Source organism: Notechis scutatus, chromosome 4 (assembly GCF_049901735.1).
Source record: "Notechis scutatus isolate UNSWTSFEM ecotype Mainland chromosome 4, rNotScu1.2, whole genome shotgun sequence".
In the NCBI taxonomy this organism is placed as follows: Eukaryota; Metazoa; Chordata; class Lepidosauria; order Squamata; family Elapidae; genus Notechis; species Notechis scutatus.
The window spans coordinates 47,372,832-47,391,180 of record NC_142012.1 but is presented as its reverse complement, the minus strand read 5'-3'; the positions used below and the strand labels follow the sequence as shown (position 1 = coordinate 47,391,180).

General features: G+C 38.2%; 1 protein-coding gene across 1 annotated transcript; it reads left to right on the top strand.

Moving 5' to 3' along the window:
- Positions 1–947: 947 nt before the first annotated feature.
- SAP30 (Sin3A associated protein 30) lies at positions 948–11,408 on the top strand. The gene is made up of 4 exons (XM_026678890.2): positions 948–2,274; positions 5,162–5,284; positions 6,475–6,573; positions 9,662–11,408. The coding sequence occupies exons 1-4, from the start codon at positions 1,936–1,938 to the stop codon at positions 9,782–9,784; spliced, it is 684 nt and encodes a 227-aa protein (XP_026534675.1). The 5' UTR covers positions 948–1,935; the 3' UTR covers positions 9,785–11,408.
- The last annotated feature ends 6,941 nt before the right edge of the window (positions 11,409–18,349 follow it).

The following is an 18,349-nucleotide window of genomic DNA, read 5'->3' as shown; positions in this document are numbered from 1 at the left end:
CCTATTGTTTAGTATCTGAAAAGGTTAGTTCCTGCCAATTTAAAAAAATGGTGTTGGCCAAAAGGAAAACAAGTTTCAAAAGAAGTCATGGATGTTGTGCTAAAATGCTAACATCACCTTTATTGAAAAGCAAATAATAATAATGAAGCCTAAAGTCCAGGTTAGAAGTATTTCAAATTAACACCACCAGGCAGCAATGGCATGTCATATGGGGGAAGTCACTGGAGAAATCAATTGTTTGGAAGAGTTAGCTGTAAAAGGAAAACAGGCTGTCAAGAGAACATGGTGTCTGGCCACCATCAAAGCTGACATCAGCCAAAGCATAGAAAAACTCAAAGCAATGCAAGATTGGAAGATTTGGAGACTTGACCCTTAGAATCCTCAAGACTCAGATATGACTGAACAGAGACAACCCTATTGCTGCCTGATGTTGATAAGTTTTTCTTTGTTCATTCTACGTACTTATTACATATGCCTTTAGAATAGCTATTTGAAAATAATTTTACAAAGTATGTACTGCACTATATTAAAATTAGTGCTAATAAAAGTTAAAATTTATGAGCTGCCTTGAAAATTATTTAGTTGACTAACAGCCGTTATTTTCTTATTCAGATGATTTGTATTTTGCCTGTAGGGAGGAAATACTTTACTAAATTCGACTATTGCTAAAGTATTTTCTACAAGACTACCTCCTCTTGAACTGAGAAACGGTTCGCACAAAACCGCCTTGAGCGAAGTCTATACCAAGCTGCAAGAGCCACGCTTTTCAAGGCGCTTCTAGAAAACGCAGCAAGTTGGAGATCTTGCTCAGTCATGGAGAAAACCAACTGCAAGCGCCGCGCTTTATTGCTTCCAAGGAGACAGACTGCAGCAAGGCGACGGCTCTATTTCCCCCCCTCCTCAACCGTCAGTACAGATTTCAAACATCAACGGCTGCACGAAGCGCCGCCTCTTCTAGCCCAGGTGTCCTCTAACTAACAAACGTCAGTTAGATAGACATAGTACGTGGTCATGCGTGTACTGCAGCGTAAGACCTTTCCATAGCCATTCCAGTGTAGTAAGTCGAAGGGGATCTTGTTTTCCGTGCTTCCGCCTTGTAAGACGACAGGAAAGAAGGAAGGCCCCTCATTCGCCGCCTTTCCGAAGGCTGCTCGCCACAGCCAGTAAAATGGCTTGCGCACGCGCGCCCAAGCGAACACCCGCTAAGCCGCCGCGTTCCATCGCTTTGTAAATACAGTCCTGCTTAACACCAGAGATGCATTTTGGGACTTGTAGTCCGTTCTCTTGCTCCTTTAATGGAAGGCGAGACGGGGAAAAACTACTTTTCCCGAGAAGGCCCGGAAGGTGAGGAAAGGCGGAGGAGAAAAAACAGCACTGGGGCAGGTTGTTGCTATTGCAATTTGGAAACAACCGAAAAGTCTACAGCAGGTTGAAAAGAGTGCGGAAAAGGAGCAAACGGAGTTGACCTGTCCGTAGCTTTACTAAGGGAAGGAGACGGAATTTCAATTACTTCGGGGAGGCGAGATTCTGGAGGCGCGGCGGCTTCAGGGGAAAGGCTGGGCTTTTGCTTTTTACAGAGGCAGAGGAGGCGGGAGAGTGGCGTTTCTCGCTCTTCCCTCAGTGTCAGCCTTGGGAGCAAGAGGAGCGGGCATTTTGTACTACTCTCGTCTTCAGGACTCGGGGCGTGTCAAGACTTTGTCTTTCCCACATCGCAGGGAAGCCCTTGCCCCTTGGCATTGCGAGAGGACTGCGAGAGGCCGAGTGGCCTTCCTCCGATCATCCCCTCCTGACAAAAGGAGACGGAGGCGGTGTCTGGAAGAAGGTGGAGCGGGGGGCGAAGCTGCAGTAGCAGGAACGCCGCCCAGTTGAGTTACTTTACTTCAGGGAAGGCTTAGTCCTACCGGAGCAAGCCCGCGCGGCTTAAGCAGGCGGGCAATGAACGGCTTTGGCCCCGAAGAAGTGACCCGCGGCGGGGGAGAAGCCGCCGCCGTCCCGGCCGTTGTAGCTAACGCCACTGCCGCGGTGGAAGTCCTGCCGCCCCCGCCACCCCTTCCGCAGCCGACGGCCGGGCTGGGAGCGACTTCGTCGGCTGCTGCCGCGACAGCCGCGGGCTCAGCCGGTCCCCTTGGGACTGCAGGACCTGGTGCTGGGCAGTTATGCTGCTTACGGGAGGAGGGCGAGCGGTGCAACCGAGCTGCGGGCAACGCTAGCTTCAGCAAGCGGATCCAGAAGAGCATCTCGCAGAAGAAGGTGAAGATCGAGCTGGACAAAAGTGTAAGTGTCTTCAGTCTGGCGGGAGCTCCTGGCTTTGGTTGACGTGGGATTAGCCCTTGACCCTTTTTAAAAGCCGCCATCGCCAGCCCCATATTATCCTCAGCAACGGTGGTTACGGTGAGGAAGACAAAAGCGAACCGACTCCGGAGTATGAATGGGACAAGTGCTTTTCCGGATAAGCCAAAGGTTCTGTGGTCTGGTTGTCTTCGGTTCTAGTTCCTTTCATTTTAGCGCGGTTTGGCTGGCTTTCTGGAAAAACAGCTTTATTGAAGGAGGGAAATTTGCCCCTTTCTTACAGCCCGCTCCAGCTTTTTGTGGCGACCTATGTTTTTTCGTCTGCATTAGGAGTCTGTATTAAATAGTTATTTGCATGGAGAAGGCTTAAGACCTGACGGTAGCGATTTATCTGATTTTTCGCTTCTTCCTTGCAGATCTTTGAAGGGTTAGCTGTTACAGAGCTTTTTGTTTGGTTTTGTTGGCTCCTTTCTGTTTAGTTGGCTGTGGGCTGACGCTGCAAAAGCCGAGCAGCCTCGGCTGCTGGCCTTTGTGAGTGGTTGGAAGTAGCTTCTCTTGTTGCTCTTTTGATGCTTTTGTCTGTCTTCGTCTCATTCTTTTTCCCTTGAACGTGGTGGCGGAATTTAGCATAAAGTCGTGTGAACGGCCTCTAGGCAAGAAATTGCAAATATCGTTTATCGCTGTTCGTGTGCAGATCGTCGGTGTGCATATGGGTTTCCATGAAGCACTGGATTTGTTTCCCCCTGGAGAGGAGGACAGTACTTGACTGCTCCGCCTCGTGCTGCAGCGTTGCACGTCCCATTTTGCCACTCTGTCGTCTTCCTCTTGGCAGCCATCAAGCTCTTAGAAAACCTTTCTAGTTAAAATACAAAATGCCCCCAAATATATTCGTGGCTTCTGCACACATTGCAAAACAAAAGAATGAGAAAAAAAATCCCTTTAGTGCGAGACATTCCTCAACTCGAGGCACGTAATCCGGACAGTAAACGTCTGTCAGGTTCTACCTCCCTAATATAGAAGCGTTTCACCGGAAAGAACAAGTCTGGGATATGTCTCGTTATCTGCATTAAAGAATTAAGTAGTGTTGTTAAATCTTGGCAGCGCATGAAGAGTCACATTTTTGGAGGGGAAAGAGGGTGTGTGTGTGTGATCTTACTGCTTGCCAAGCATGCTACTTATCCTAAACCAAAACAAAGATAATGAACTCTTCCAGTGGGATCCTTGGTGGATTAATAGCACAACTGGAACATTTATTTTTATTAGAATTCGGTGAGCTACTCTGTCCTTAGCAAATGGATTTAGAATTGTTACTTCATTGTACACTGCTAGATACTTTCTTGACAGGAAGCACTATTAGGTTCTGTAAAGCAAATAAATATAGTTAGATGTGTAATACTTTGATGTGTAGTACTTTGTGAGGGCTCTCATACCATATTGGAAGTGCAGTATGTAAATTAGTGCATTTTTCATGTTTCTTTAGATTAATCAGCATACCCATATGCAAATTAACATTGTGTTGATCCACAATTAACACAACCTGGAAGAAATAAGTCCAGGTCCTAGAACATAAATTAATGTCATATAATACCTAGTGGATAATGTAGATTTGTTTATTGGATTTTTCTTCTTTCTGATAAAACGTTTATATATCTATGGGTAATGTATAGACTGTCTTATTGTGGAGCTTGTTGTATGGTTTGTAATTCCTGATGTCAACTGTCAACTCCAGCATAGTCTGTCTATTGTCATTCTGGTCTCCATCCACTGCATCCACCAAAGGAGGGAAAAGAAAATTGAGGAATGTGGGAGATGAATCATATTCTATCTGTACATATGATCCTGAAGTGTATATGAAAGGAGGCAAACTGGAATTGTCTGATGACTGTTGAACGGAAGTAGATAACAGAAGCAAAAACCAACTTATTGTCTTTTCTATGGTAGGAAGGAAATCAAACATTAAAGGACACTGTCTATTTTATAAGCTGCTAATATCCGTAATATCAGCTAACATCAGTAGAGAGGTGGGAGCTTCCTTAGATGAGCAAAACTTAAAAGAGTCAAGGTCTTGTGAGGTCAACCCATGTTATCAGATTCTATATTCCTGGTATAAAATCATGTTATCATTTAAGTCCTATAAATCCTTTCTCCTTTATTTTATTTCAGAGAATATATAACCTGTAACCTTGTGGGCTTTGAGGCTTTTCAATATTCTTTTAGTAAATATCCTATTGGTCCTTATAGTTGTGAGTGCCAATAAAATATACTTTGTTGCATCTATTGCTAAAGTTTTTAGTTCTTTACTGAAGTGGGTATTTTTTCCTGAAACAAATTATTTATGTGGTAGAAATAATTCTAATATTGTGTATGCATCATTAAATGACCCGTTCATTTTTTCTTAAAGTGGCAATTACCACTTTACAGCTTTCTTTGTTACTTAATTTTCAATCCAAAGTATCTATTTTGCATAGAATACAGTCAGAAATTTTACTTTTGCAATTTAATATTTTAAAACATATTAGAAGGAAAGTAAAAGTGCCGAACTGTTTGTGAACATTTCTTTTTATATATATAATTGTTGTGTTCTTGTCTATACATTTTATATATATATGAACACATTTTTATATACATTTTTTTACAGTTTACTTAGCTAGTAGGATTATGTTAGGGTTAAAACATTTGCTAAGTCATGATGTACAGTACTGCAGTAACTAAAGTACCAACTTTAATCTTACATCAGCTAGTGAAATCAGATGGGTTAGTGATTAATATGATTGCCCTGCTTACTATATATTAATAAAATCATTTGCATGTGAACTATGACTACAGAAAATGTTACAGAGATACATGTTAAACTATCTCTTTAAACTTTCAGGCAAGACATCTTTATATTTGTGATTTCCACAAAAACTTAATTCAGAGTGTCAGAAACAGAAGAAAGAGAAAAGGCAGTGATGATGATGGTGATTCACCAGTGCAAGACATCGATACTCCAGAGGTAGGTTTATATTTTTTCCTTAGAATTATCCTCTTCATAATTCATATGTGATACAAAAGTAGTACTTTATTCAAAAACTCGGTGGCTTAGATATTTGCTGCATCTCATTTAGTGCTAAATGTTACTTATGTTTTATTAGATTTATATTCATCCCAATTTTTGCCCAATTGTGATTTCAGACAGTCTATATCAGGGGTGTCAAACTCAATTTCACTGAGGGTTGCATCAGGGTTGTGTTTGATCTCAGGGGGCCTGGGGAGTATGGCTGGGTGAGTGCGGCCGATTAGGTGGGCATGGCCAGCTTGACGCCACTCCCCAAACTGCTGGCTTGTTTCCTCTTCTCATTGAGTAGACCGGGCCAAAGCCACACTGGCCTAATTGGGTAGACTGGGCCGGAGCTACATTGGCCTGATCTTTCCTCTTTGCGCCAGGTAGACCAGGCCAAAGCTTTGCTGGCTTTCCTCTTTGCACCTGGTAGACCAAGCTGAAGCTTCGCTGCCCTGAACGTTTTTTTTTCTGCATTGGGTAGACCAGGCTAAAGTGACACTGGTAGACCAGGATGGCTCCGCAGGCTGGATCCAACTACATCGCAGGCCGGATCCAGCTCATGGGCCTTGAGTTTGACACCCCTGGTCTATATCAACTCCAAATATTAGGCTTACTTCGAAGAATGAATGATTTTAGGTAAAAAAAAATATATAAATGACAGTAAAAATTAATTATGACTTTGAAATGTATAGAGCTGTATTTCAATAACATCTGGAATGTCATTTATTCATCTTAGTTTATATCATAAATAAAGAATGGTTGTTAAAAGAGTTTTGTATTTTAGGTTTTGGTCAGCATAGATGTTTTGCTGTACTTTAAGCTCATTACTAGGATGAGATAGTTAACTTTACCACATGAATTTCATTATTTTGTAGCCTATTCTAATAGAAGTGTTGTGGATTTGTGGCACTACCCCCCAGTGCCTCTAACTTGAGATATTTTAAAACAGTCTCTGGAGACTGAAGTTGGGTCCCTTCATTGGTGTAAAACGTGTGTCATCCTTAACCAGAGCTCTTGTGGCACCATCCTGTTACACATTACAGAATGAAGACAATATTGTTCAAAATTTCACACAATATTTGCAAGATAAAATAGGCTGACAATAACTGTCAAATTAAAGAACCATGTTTCTTCCTTTCCAGGTTGATCTGTTTCAGCTACAAGTAAATACACTAAGAAGATACAAAAGGCACTTCAAATTACAGACCAGACCTGGACTTAATAAAGCACAACTTGTTGAAGTAAGTGGGACTTTATTTTTTCTTTGGAGTACAAAAAATTAAATGTGCTATAATACAGGGGTCGCCAATCTTTTGGACCTCAGGGACCACCAAACTCATAATTTTAAATCCCAGGGCCACGAACTGGCTCTGTGGGCATGGCCTAATTTGTGGGTGTGGCTTGGTGGTCATGTGACTGGCTGGGCATAGCTTGTATGTAAATATTATAAATATTTATATAAATATTGAATTTTTTATAAAAAAGAGCAACTTTTACCCAAAATCAGGCAAAGCAGGCAGGCAGATTGAGTTGCTCACAGAATCACAGATTCATTCAGAGATCCATCTATCTGCCATTGGCTAGCTCAGTCTGTCACATAAATTTCGCTTGCAAACAAACTCAAAATTTGCTAGCAAGCAAACTCTCAAAATTAACTCACAACTCATCATGTATGTAAATATTGATTTTTTTATATATAAAAAAGAGCAACTTTTGCCCAAATTCAGGCAAAGCAGGCAGGCAGATTGAGTTGCTCACAGAATCACAAATTCATTCAGTGATCTATCTATCTGCCATCGGCTAGCTCAGTCTCTCAAATTTGCCTGCCGTGAGTCTACACTGAATAATACAATCTTCAGTCCTAAGGGAGGTTCAGCTGTGCTTAAAAGCAGAGCCGAAGATCTAAAGACTAGCTAGAAAGCAAGAAATCCAACTATTTCCTGCTTCCTAGCTAATCTAAATCTCCCGGCATAGCAGAACAGATGATGGTTGGAAAAAGGAAAAATAGCAATTTAGCAGGCAAGTTTGCCCAGTAAGGAGTGAGTGAGCGGAGAGGGTTCCCGCATGAGCCATGTGGGCTGCGCAGCCTGGTGTTTCTGCGCAGCCTGGATTAATTGCTTTGGGGAGGGGTGCTCTGGGGGTGAGATTTCTCTGCGACCCACCAAAATTTTCTCAATTGTAAAAACAATGGAAAAGCAAATGTAGGCTTGGATATTATCAGAAAAAAGATTTGGAAAAAAAAGCTGCAGGTATTGGTCACCTACATTTGGAGAGTATTGAATTGCATATCCATTCTCAGATGTTTTAAAACTGAATTAAGAAGAAATGAAACAGAATTGGTCCAGCTTGCTTATATTATGTGTACATTGCTGATTTGTTTGAGTTTTTAAAATATGTTATGCTTTTATCCACATAGAAGATCATAAGGGAGAATGGGTAGCTATGTAAATTGAATATATATGTATGTATGTATGTATGTATGTATGTATGTTTATATATATATATATATATATATATATATATATATATGTGTGTGTGTGTGTGTGTGTGTGTGTGTGTGTGTGTGTGTGTGTTTTCTGAGGTTCTCGCGGTATTTGTATGTGGATCTTTGTTGTCGGGTTTTCTCCTGCGTAAAATTGGAAGTATCTGAGCAGCGTTTGATGAAGTCTCATTCATCATCTTCAGGCTTGTGTCTTTGACTCTGTGCTTCTCAGAGTAAGAAACAGAGCCGAAGACACAAGCCTGAAGATGATGAATGAGACTTCATCGAAACGTTGCCTAGATACTTCCAATTTTACGCGGGAGAAAACCCGAATAACCAAAGATATATATATGTATATGTATATATATATGTATGTATATATGTATATATTCTAGAAATAGATTATAATATAGAAAAGATTATATCACCAAATTTAACCAGGGCTATTACGAAGGAAACTATTTCTACTTAATATTGTTGTTGTTATTATTGTTAGCATAAGGTGTTGTTATATTAGCCAGGAGACCACAATGCTATTGCAGAGTAGTAGTTTGGCTGCCAAGGTACCATCTCTGTTGTAGGAAATGCTCAGAAACTTTCCATGGCACCTCACTAGAGGGCAAACTGGCTTCATACAGAAAGAAGGACAAGTTGTTCTTGCAGTATCATCCAAGGCCCTCTCCTTTCCAGAGCTGCCTTGCCAATTGGCGCAACAACTGGGAAGGTTCAGAGGTTAGGAATCTGACTGCCTGCATGGAGCATCAGCTCATTCCCCCATTCCCATTTTATCTATTTGCATAAAACATGCTTTCAAACTGTTCGGGGGACAGAAGTTGAGGCGAGTGACAGGAGCTCATCCCAACATGCAGTGCTAGGACTCAAACCACTGGGGCGGAGATCATCTCCAATGTTATTAAGCTACTGCGCCTCTTAAAGGAAGCTGATAAATTGTAGTATTCAAGTGCACAGATATAACGTGAAACAGTACTTCTGATTTTCATCAAGAATAGAAGTCCACAACTCCCTGTCCATGGACCAGCACCGGTCCATGCATGCCAGAAACTGGTCTGTGCAAACAAGCGAAGCCCTATTTGCAGGATGCAGGCAACACATGAAACCACACACCCACCGGTCCGCAGAAAAAGCTCTCTCAAGAGAACCTGATGCCCAAAAGGTTGGGGGCTACTGATCAAGAACATTTGATTGAATCCAGCTTACTTTTTGTGTTTCTTGAGGTTATTTTGAAATTTTAGGAAACTTCTCAAGTTCTTCATTGTGTTTACCAAAAACTTGTCCTATATGTCTAAATTGAAAATTTGGTCACCTTATCAAGGTGATGATGCATAATTGTCTCCATATGGACCCTTGTTATTTCAGAATGTGTTTTTTATAATTACTGTAAAAGAATAGAACATAATAAAGGCATGATACAAAAAATTATTATTAGATCCTTAACTATATTAAACTAAGAAAAGTTTTAACAAACTAAAAAAAAGGCATTTATGAGTAGTTGGATTCTCAAATGTTCTAAAATATGAATGTCCGTATTTGATAATTTACTAAACTTATTTTTACATTACTTTGATAGGTTAGTCTTTAGTATATTGCACCATATCATTTAAGATACATGATGGTCTAATGGGCATATTAGTTTTTATTGTTCCTTAATCAAAGCATAATAATTATGTTATTATTTTTAATGTACTTTTCAAGATGGCTGGTATCTTAATGCTTCCATTCTTGCATGAACTCCTTAAAATTTTAATAAATTGTTATTACTTGACTTACTTCTGAGGTCCAATTTTTTTTTCAATATATAGACAAATACTTTTTTTCCCCCTCTCCAGATAATTGGATGTCATTTTCGGACTATTCCAGTGAATGAAAAAGATACCTTAACCTATTTCATCTATTCAGTGAAGAATGACAAGAACAAATCTGATCTAAAAATGGATAGCAGTGTTCACTAAATAAACAACTTAAGACTTACAGACCTAAAGACTGGTTTGGATGTGCTGAGCTTTTTTTGTATTAGTATTCAGAGTATTCTGATGTTATTTTTCTTGGGAAAATACTATTCTCATAAATTAGGTTTCCATGATGAAAGTATTTTAAATAAATACTGTTGATGTCCTTATGCCTATATCTGAATAATATATGACATTTGTGTAAGCTTTAATATTAAAGCTCCATTTCATTTATTAAAATCAGAATTATATCCAAAGAATATTTTAAGGCCTTTATGCATCAGAGCTCTTATATTTTCTCAGGAATATTTTTTTAAAATCCTTAATATCTTCCTAAGCAGAATTTAAAGATTATGTAAGACCACTGTCAACTATAAAACGTGTATACAAACTGTCTTTTTCCTGACAGCCATACACTTTATCCTTCTAGAGATTTGTCGTTTGACTAAATTAATACCTCTTTGTGTAAGTCTGGGAAACGGTGGTTTGCAAACTGTTTTATGCTAAGTAGTTTTGTATGATGTCAATTCATTGATCATTGCAGCTGCATTGCAGCTACAGAGGATTATCACCTTGGAAAGGAAGAACTTTGAACCACACACTAGAACTACTTTTGTTTTTCAAAACACACCATTTCATCCATTTGAATGTTGCTCATGCTTTTTAAATGCATACAGATTTTATAATGAAAGTGGTTGAGCAAGGATAAGTATATTTAGCTATAACATGCCTTGATGTCTTTGCATGATTTTGAATATTTGATTTGAGATCTGAGTGACCTCATATTCTTGTTTGCGCCATTTGTCCTTTATGTTGTATGGTAAAAGTAATGAGAAAGACAGTGCTTGTTTTTCATCTTACATTTCTTTTATTGTCTGTAATGTCTGTATGCATTTAAAACAAATGTAGGCTTGTTTGAAAACTCCAAGCATGATTTTCCCTCTGTGCCATGCCTACTCTAAATCATGATTTAGATGACATTATTGCACCTTAGGGGTTATTTGTGACATTAAGGAACTAACTTTTCTTTTTTTTATTTTAAATAAGCTCATTATTAGGGTATGCAGCTCTCTGGACAGGAAGCAAAAAAGATGTTTTTGAGATGCGTGATAATGCATTCTGAATCTGTGAGCCTGCATATGATACTGCATTTGTCTTTTGGGCTTGTCCAGTATCCCAATATTCAGAAAAAGAATCAGATTTAACTAAAGAGGAACTGGCAACGATAATCATGGCATTATATCTCAAAGACAGACATATTTTCCTGAAATCATGTGGCTGCTGTGTAGCTTCTTTGAGGAAATACCAAGAAGCGTAATCATGCTTGGTATTTCTTCAATCATGCCAGCACCTTTACTTTTCACATAAAGTGTTGGAAGTCTCTACTTACCTATTATATTACAGTCTATAATAACAAACCATTTGATTTTGTGGTCAGAAACTAAACTATAATTTTACTGGGAATGTCTTGAATTGCTGTCCTAACTGCTACAATTTGTATAACTGATTTATTTTCTTCAGTAGAAGACAAGCAATATAGTCCTTGATGTTTGACCACAATTGAGCCCAAAATTTCTGTTGCTAAGAAAAAAATAGATAATCAGAAATAAACAAGTGATTGCCGCAACAGTTTGCCAATTTACTTCTACATTGCCAAACATTGCAGGGCAATATATTTCAGGAATGTTCATCAGAGCTGTGACAAGATTTGTGGTTTGGGAAATAATTGCTGATATTTACTTTATTTTTATGACATGCTTGTTGTAATACCACCCAATACATACAATGTGATTCTGGACTGAAAACAAAGAAACAAAAGCAAAATACATTATTTAAAAAACACCCAGTACATAAATTATGTTATATGGCAAAGAAATAAAACAAAGTCCACTTGACCGAAATGTTGGTAAAAGAGTCAGGGTACAGAGGTACAGCTTGATAGACGATGGTCCAATGTGAAAAATACTTTGTTCACCCAATGGTGCCCTACCAGATCTTCCTGCTAAGTTTAAACTTCTATTCCTCATAATCTCATCTGTGTTTTTCTGAAAATAAACCCCAGCCTGATTTTTCAGCATGAGTCTTAATATAAGCCCATTCATTGTATGTTTTAGCCTCCAGTCCCCTAATCATCCTGGTTGCTCTTCTCTGTACTTTTTCTAGAGTCTCAACATCTTTTTTATAATGTGGTGAACAAAACTGGATGCAGTACTCTAGGTGTGGTCTTACTAAGGCTTTATAGAGTGGTATTAGTACTTCCCTTGATCTTGATTGTATCCCTCTGTTAATACAATTTAGGATTGCATTAGCTTTTTTGGCTGCTGCTGCACACTGCTGGCTCATATTTAGCTGGTTGTCCACTAAGATCCCTCTGCTATTGACCCTGGTTTCACCCAGTCTATACGTATACTTTTGGTTTTTCTTGCCGAAGTGTAGGACTTTACTTTTCTCTACATTGAATTTCAATTTGTTAGATATGGCCCAGTGTTCTAGTCTGTCAAGATCCATCTGGACCTTGAGACTATCTTCTAGGGTGTTAGCTATTCCTGCCAGCTTAGTATCATCTGCAAATTTGGTAAGTTCCCCTTCTATTCCCTCATCTAAGTCGTTAATGAAGATATTGAAGAGTACTGGGCCTAAGACGGAACTTGTGGCACCCCACTGCTTACTTCCCTTTATGTAGACTTAGACCCATTAAGGACTACTTGTTGAGTATGGTTTGCCAGCCAGTTGCGAGTCCATATAGTGGTAGTGCTATCTATTCCACATTTTTCTAGCTTACTAAGAAGTAGGTTGTGGTCTACTTTGTCGAATGCCTTGCTGAAATCTAAATATATTATGTCCACAGTATTTTGCTGGTCTACTAATTTATCACTGTGTTGAAGAATGAAATAAGATTGGTTTGGCATGATCTATTTTTAACAAACCCGTGCTGACTGCTAGTTATTACTTTACTTGTTTCTAGATGTTGGCAGATCTGTTTTTTTATTATCTTTTCCAGTATCTTCCCGGGTATTGATGTTAGGCTGGTCTGTAGTTTCCTGGGTCTGTTTTTCTTTTCCTTTTTTGAAGATGGGAATCACATCAGCTCTTTTCCAGTCCTCTGGTAGTTCCCTGGTGCTCCAGGATTTTTGAAAGATATGGTGCAGTAGTTCTGAGATGACCTCTGCCAACTCCTTTAAAACTCTGGGATGTAATCCATCAGGCCCCAGTGATTTGTTTTCATCAAGATCAGACAGGTGTTCTCTTACTATTTTTTTGCGCTACCGGTTCTCCAGTACTGGTCAGAACCTGCTGAATACCACCTCTGGTTGGATTGTTATAGTACTCAATATATGCAATAATTTGACTGCTACTGAAATTTTCATTAGTTTCTGTTGCAATTAGCTTTACATGGTGAATAAATTAAGGTATGGCAGATCTTGTTCTTAACCTGTCCACTTCTTCCTAAAATTATTAAATACAATAATACTAAAGTGTTTCAAAAAACAATACTGCAAGCTGCATTATATTTAAATGAATTATAAAGTTCATTTAATTATATTTAGAAATGTTAATATAATGCTTTGATTCATGTTTTATAAATATTTTATCCCTTTATATTCCAAGCAGTTATTGAAATGTTATCATTTCAGGATAGAAACTTGATGCTTGTAAGCAGCTCAGGTTTAATCAACTACCACCATGATTAGTAAAAATTCAGATTAGACAATCCAGAATAATATATTTTGCAAGAGGTATGTGACTGGAACAAGGTACTTGCAACTGCAGATTGTGATGTGCTCAGAATAGAAAAATGGCTCCAAAATAAGAAACATTCATAGATGTCCAATAGAAGCAGTGATAGGGTCATTATGGCAATAATTCTATTGGACATCTATGAATGTTTCTTATTTTGAAGCCATTTTTCTTTTCTGAGCACATCACAATCTGCATTTGCAAGTACCTTGTTCCAGTCACATACCTCTTTGCCATGATTCCCTCATTAACATCCATCATTATGTATGTTAATTATAACAATTATGTGATTGTGTGATTTGCATAATTGAGTTATAAAAATGTAATTTGCATGATTAGTGATACCTCTTGTGAGGACCCATGTATTTTTCCTAACCACTGCTTTAACGTTTCTTGGGAAACCAACAGTTCATTTATTCAATAAGCACCTTATTGATTGATTGGTTCACAATAATTTAATTAGAAACATTATACAAGCAAAAAAACATAAAGTGCTGAATTTGGCAACCCAGTCAAAACTCAAATTCAAAAATCATTCTCCAAATGTCTAGTTAAATAATAGTCGTTGTAAATCAATAGGGAGACTGCCAGGAGTACCTTTGGGGGTTAAGTATACATTCCCAAACTCAGGGAGTGTTGCCTTCATGTCTTCCTCGTTTAGTTTTCTTGCAGGCACTGGACCCTAAGTGGTATTTTTCCTATACTCCTAGATGGGCTGGAGAGATTGAAGTGGATTTCAAGCGGAAATCCTGGAACCAAGCCAGATAGGACTTTATGTTCAAAAGCAGCACTACTAGTAACAAAACAGTCAATTTGAATAGGAATATTACCTACTGACATCTTTTGTCCCAAAGATAGCTTAAGATCTTTTCCAGAGTCAGGCTTATACAGAGAGCATTACAGTATACTCATCTAATTGCATAGTGATAAGTTCATGGGTTGCTACACTGGCGACATCTGTGGCCTTTCAGACCTTAGAGAGCTACAATTCTCATGGAACCTCAGCATGGCCAAAGGTAAGAAGGGATGATGAAGTACCTGAAAAGCAACAGGTTCCCCATTCCTGATGTATGTCCCAAGTGTGCTTTTTCAGGAGGCAACTTCCCTTCCCTTCCTCTCCCTTCCCTTCCCTTCTCTTCTGGAGAGAGCACACAGCCCTGGAGGGCAGCTGTGCTAATTGTACGGGTATCTTACGTGATTTTGTTAAGGTATCTGATTAATTTTATCTGAGTATGAAGGTATCTGAATAATTTTGCCAAGGAACCTAATTAATTGTATCAGATACCAATATAATTAGCATGTGTTCTAATTGTACAGGTATCTGATTTGATTTTGCAAAGATTACCTGGTTTCATGTTTATTTAAATTATTGTCCAGCCCAGCCAAATCCCACATCACAATTTTCAATCTCTATGCAGAAGTTCAGCTATTTGATTGGTCAATTTTTAAAAATTATTTTTCAAATTTATACACTCATCCATTTCACAAAGCAAATTACTTTGGATGATGTACAACAAAGTTAAATAATATACAGATAACAACTGTTAAAAACATTAAACTGTAAAAAATGCAGTTACAAAGAATAAATAATAGGTGAATAATAATGGCACAACCTCACTAATTCGCTTATTCCCTGGAATCTCAAGCCTGATAAAACAACCAGGCCTTGAAGTTTTTCAGAAAGTTGGGAAAAAATGCTGTTGTGTATTCTTGGCGAAGAAAGGAACACGCACTGAGGAGAAATTGCCAAACTTTATTCAATTGTCATTGGGTGCCAACTTTCCAAGAAAAAGGGACTCTGGACAATAGAAATGTATTTTTTTCAGGCAGGAAATATAAAGGAGCTGTCATTTTGAATAGATGAGATATTTAAACAAAGGAAAATATATTTTTCTGTTATAAAGCAAAGCCGCTGAGGATTAGAAAGGAATAACTATGGTTTCTCACTTCCTGCTCCTTTGATGACATTTTCATTATTCTCCTGGTGATAAATTAAAAGGCTACATTAGGATGAAAACATGGCTATGTTGGGTTATGCAGTAATCTGGGACTGGTCCAATGTACAAGTGCAACTGGAGACCATAGGGACAGAAGAGGAAAATGGGGGAAAGACTGCAAAGGTGGGAGCAGAAAGTGTAGGAGAAGTATTTTCAGATTTATTTAATAATTTTGTGTAATTTTATAATTTTTCCATCACTGTGTCAACCTAACTTCAAGGGGACTGATATTCCACAATATGGCCAATGTGTGAGAAAGCCTGCCATTTAAAGCCCATCAAAACTGTCTCCATAAATGACAGAACCCTGAGCACGCCCTCAGTACTAGAACCGACCTAATGTCAGCATCTAAAATTAAGCACTGTTGAACTCATGATAAATATGCTTAGCTTTGTGCTGTATTCTGCTCAGAATCATGAATATATTAACCTGTTGGTTTTTTTTAACAAGACAGAAGTTACCACATTATTAATATCACTGTACCAGGAGACGCCAGAGTCGAAGAACTGGAAAAAAAATCACGAAATATTTCAACCTGTCCATCAAAACTACACAATTATGGATGAATCATGTAACGGTGATACCCATTGTCATTGGGGCACTTGATACCCTGTCCAAGAATTTTGCAAAATACATCAATAAGTTGCAGCTTCCTGTTGTAGCACCAGCGGAGCAGCAAAAGACTGCGCTACTCAGACCAACGTACATTTTAAGAAGATACTTGGTTGATACCTAGGATGCTGGCAGCAACCCGTATCAACCATCAGAGCCAGTCAATCATATTTGTGATACATTTTTAAATGGTTAGTTGACTGAGTTTCATGTTTGATGAATAAACATAATAATAATTCAATTTAAGCATTTATCAAATAAATCTTTGAAACTACGTAGGTTATAATTTAAGAAGAATGTTACATGGGTTTTGTGAATTGAATTTTTTTATTGGCCAATAATCTACCTTCGTCAAATATTTTTATATGATACCTAGACATTATTTTTCATTTGTAAGTCTCCCATGTTTTCCTACCATTTTCATAGTTTTCCAGGATGATCTGTGGTCAATCTGACCCTTCCAGTTTTCCAATGATCCATCTCTTCACATTCATCTTGCTGCTGGTGTTCTCTTACGTTTTGTTTCATCTTTCCCATCATTATGGGCTGTTCAAGAATGTTGGATATTTGTCCAAAATATGATAATTTGGATTTAACTTCTTTTATAGTCCGTATATTAATTTTCTTGGATATTCATAGTAGTCTTCTCCAAAGTACCATTTCTATCCTGCTTCTTTAAAGCCCAACTATAGCTTTCATTGGTGCACAGGGAGAACGATCTCCTGTATGATTCTGATCTCTGTAGTCATAGAGCTGTCTTACTATCTGAATGTCTTTTCTGAAGTCTATTGCTACCCTGCTAAATTTTGATTGGTGTATTATTGGCTGCTGGTTGTTTTACTGTTGAAAATGCAGAAGCTATTGATTACTACAATATCTTCATTCTGAGTTTTGTGCCTGGTTGCTGAACCTGTTTTGATTTTTCTGGTCTTTATGTTTAATTATCCCATTTTTTAAATGTGTCCCTTGATTTTAATTGATAGAGCTTGCAGATTATTTGCATTCCAGCTATCAGAGTAGGGTCACCAACACAGCACAGATCTGTTCCTCTGGTCATCCTCTAATTTTAAAGCCGTACTCATATTTTATATTTATATAAAAGCATTGGGGCTCATCCCATGATTTGTAAAGGAAAAAAAATCTGTAAGATTTTATACTTTGCGATCCTCAAAATATTTCTACAGAATAGCTTAGTCTGAGTAAGACTACTCAAGGCCATCTAGTGAACTTCATGGCTGCCTGGAGATCAAAGCCAGCTGCTCCAACATCCACCCCACTGGATCCCATTAAATGGAGAAAATGATCCATAGAGCTAACAGCTAATGGGTTGCATGTATATTGTTACACTCTAGAAACTCTGCTAAGGACTGCTTGTTGCAGAAATTGGGATGTGATTCTGTTCAGGGTGAAAGTATACCAAAAATAGCTAGAAAATAAGAAAGATGTGAGGATCACTTCAATTCTGGGTACATTAAGAAGCTTCGGTGGGGAAATATTTAAAAATACAAAGGTTAACATATTAGCTAGTTAGAGAAGTGTTATATAGTGGATTATTCCACGTAATAATCTTTTGTAATAATCAAGATCATGCTTTCAACACAAAAACACTGTTCATTTAACAGATTAACTGTAGCACACCAATGATCATTTTTCTGAATGTTCAAATCCTAATTTCAAAGTTATCTGGCTCCACCTGGTGGTCCTAGAAAGCAATTGATTTTTTTTTTAAATTTCTACATGCATACCAACAGTATATATACTACCTATAGTACTTAAAAGTTTATCTTGCAAATTTTTGTTGGAAAATGCAACATTAATAATATTTCAAAGATGGGTAATTAGGGACAAGCCAATACAAACACATCTGTTTTTATCACTTTGCCCTATTTATTTTCATGTAGGCATTGTAAACTAGACCCAAACAGCAGCCTTGTTTAAGACTGGCAATATGTCAGAGGAGTCACCTGAGGTAGAAATGGTAAACTGATGAAGCCAGAAACCAATTAATGGAGGATACACCAAGAATTAAATAATAGTTCTTCGCAGAAGTGATGATGGGAGATGGATTTAGATTCCAATTTGGTCCGTATCTACACAACAGGATGTGACTCTTGTGTTATTCCATTCAGTTCCTATCTTTTCAAAACAGTATGATCAAATATGGAATACTAAGTGTAATTTTCCTCTAGCAACATCTAGATGACCATAGGTTTTCTATACT

What these genes read in the sequence shown, in the direction of transcription:
- SAP30 (XM_026678890.2), top strand. Translation starts at nt 1,936, where the DNA reads ATGAACGGCTTTGGCCCCGAAGAAGTGACCCGCGGCGGGGGAGAAGCC. An exon ending in AGATCGAGCTGGACAAAAGT is followed by an intron (nt 2,275 to 5,161) that starts GTAAGTGTCTTC and finishes TTAAACTTTCAG; the next exon opens with GCAAGACATCTTTATATTTG. An exon ending in AAGACATCGATACTCCAGAG is followed by an intron (nt 5,285 to 6,474) that starts GTAGGTTTATAT and finishes CTTCCTTTCCAG; the next exon opens with GTTGATCTGTTTCAGCTACA.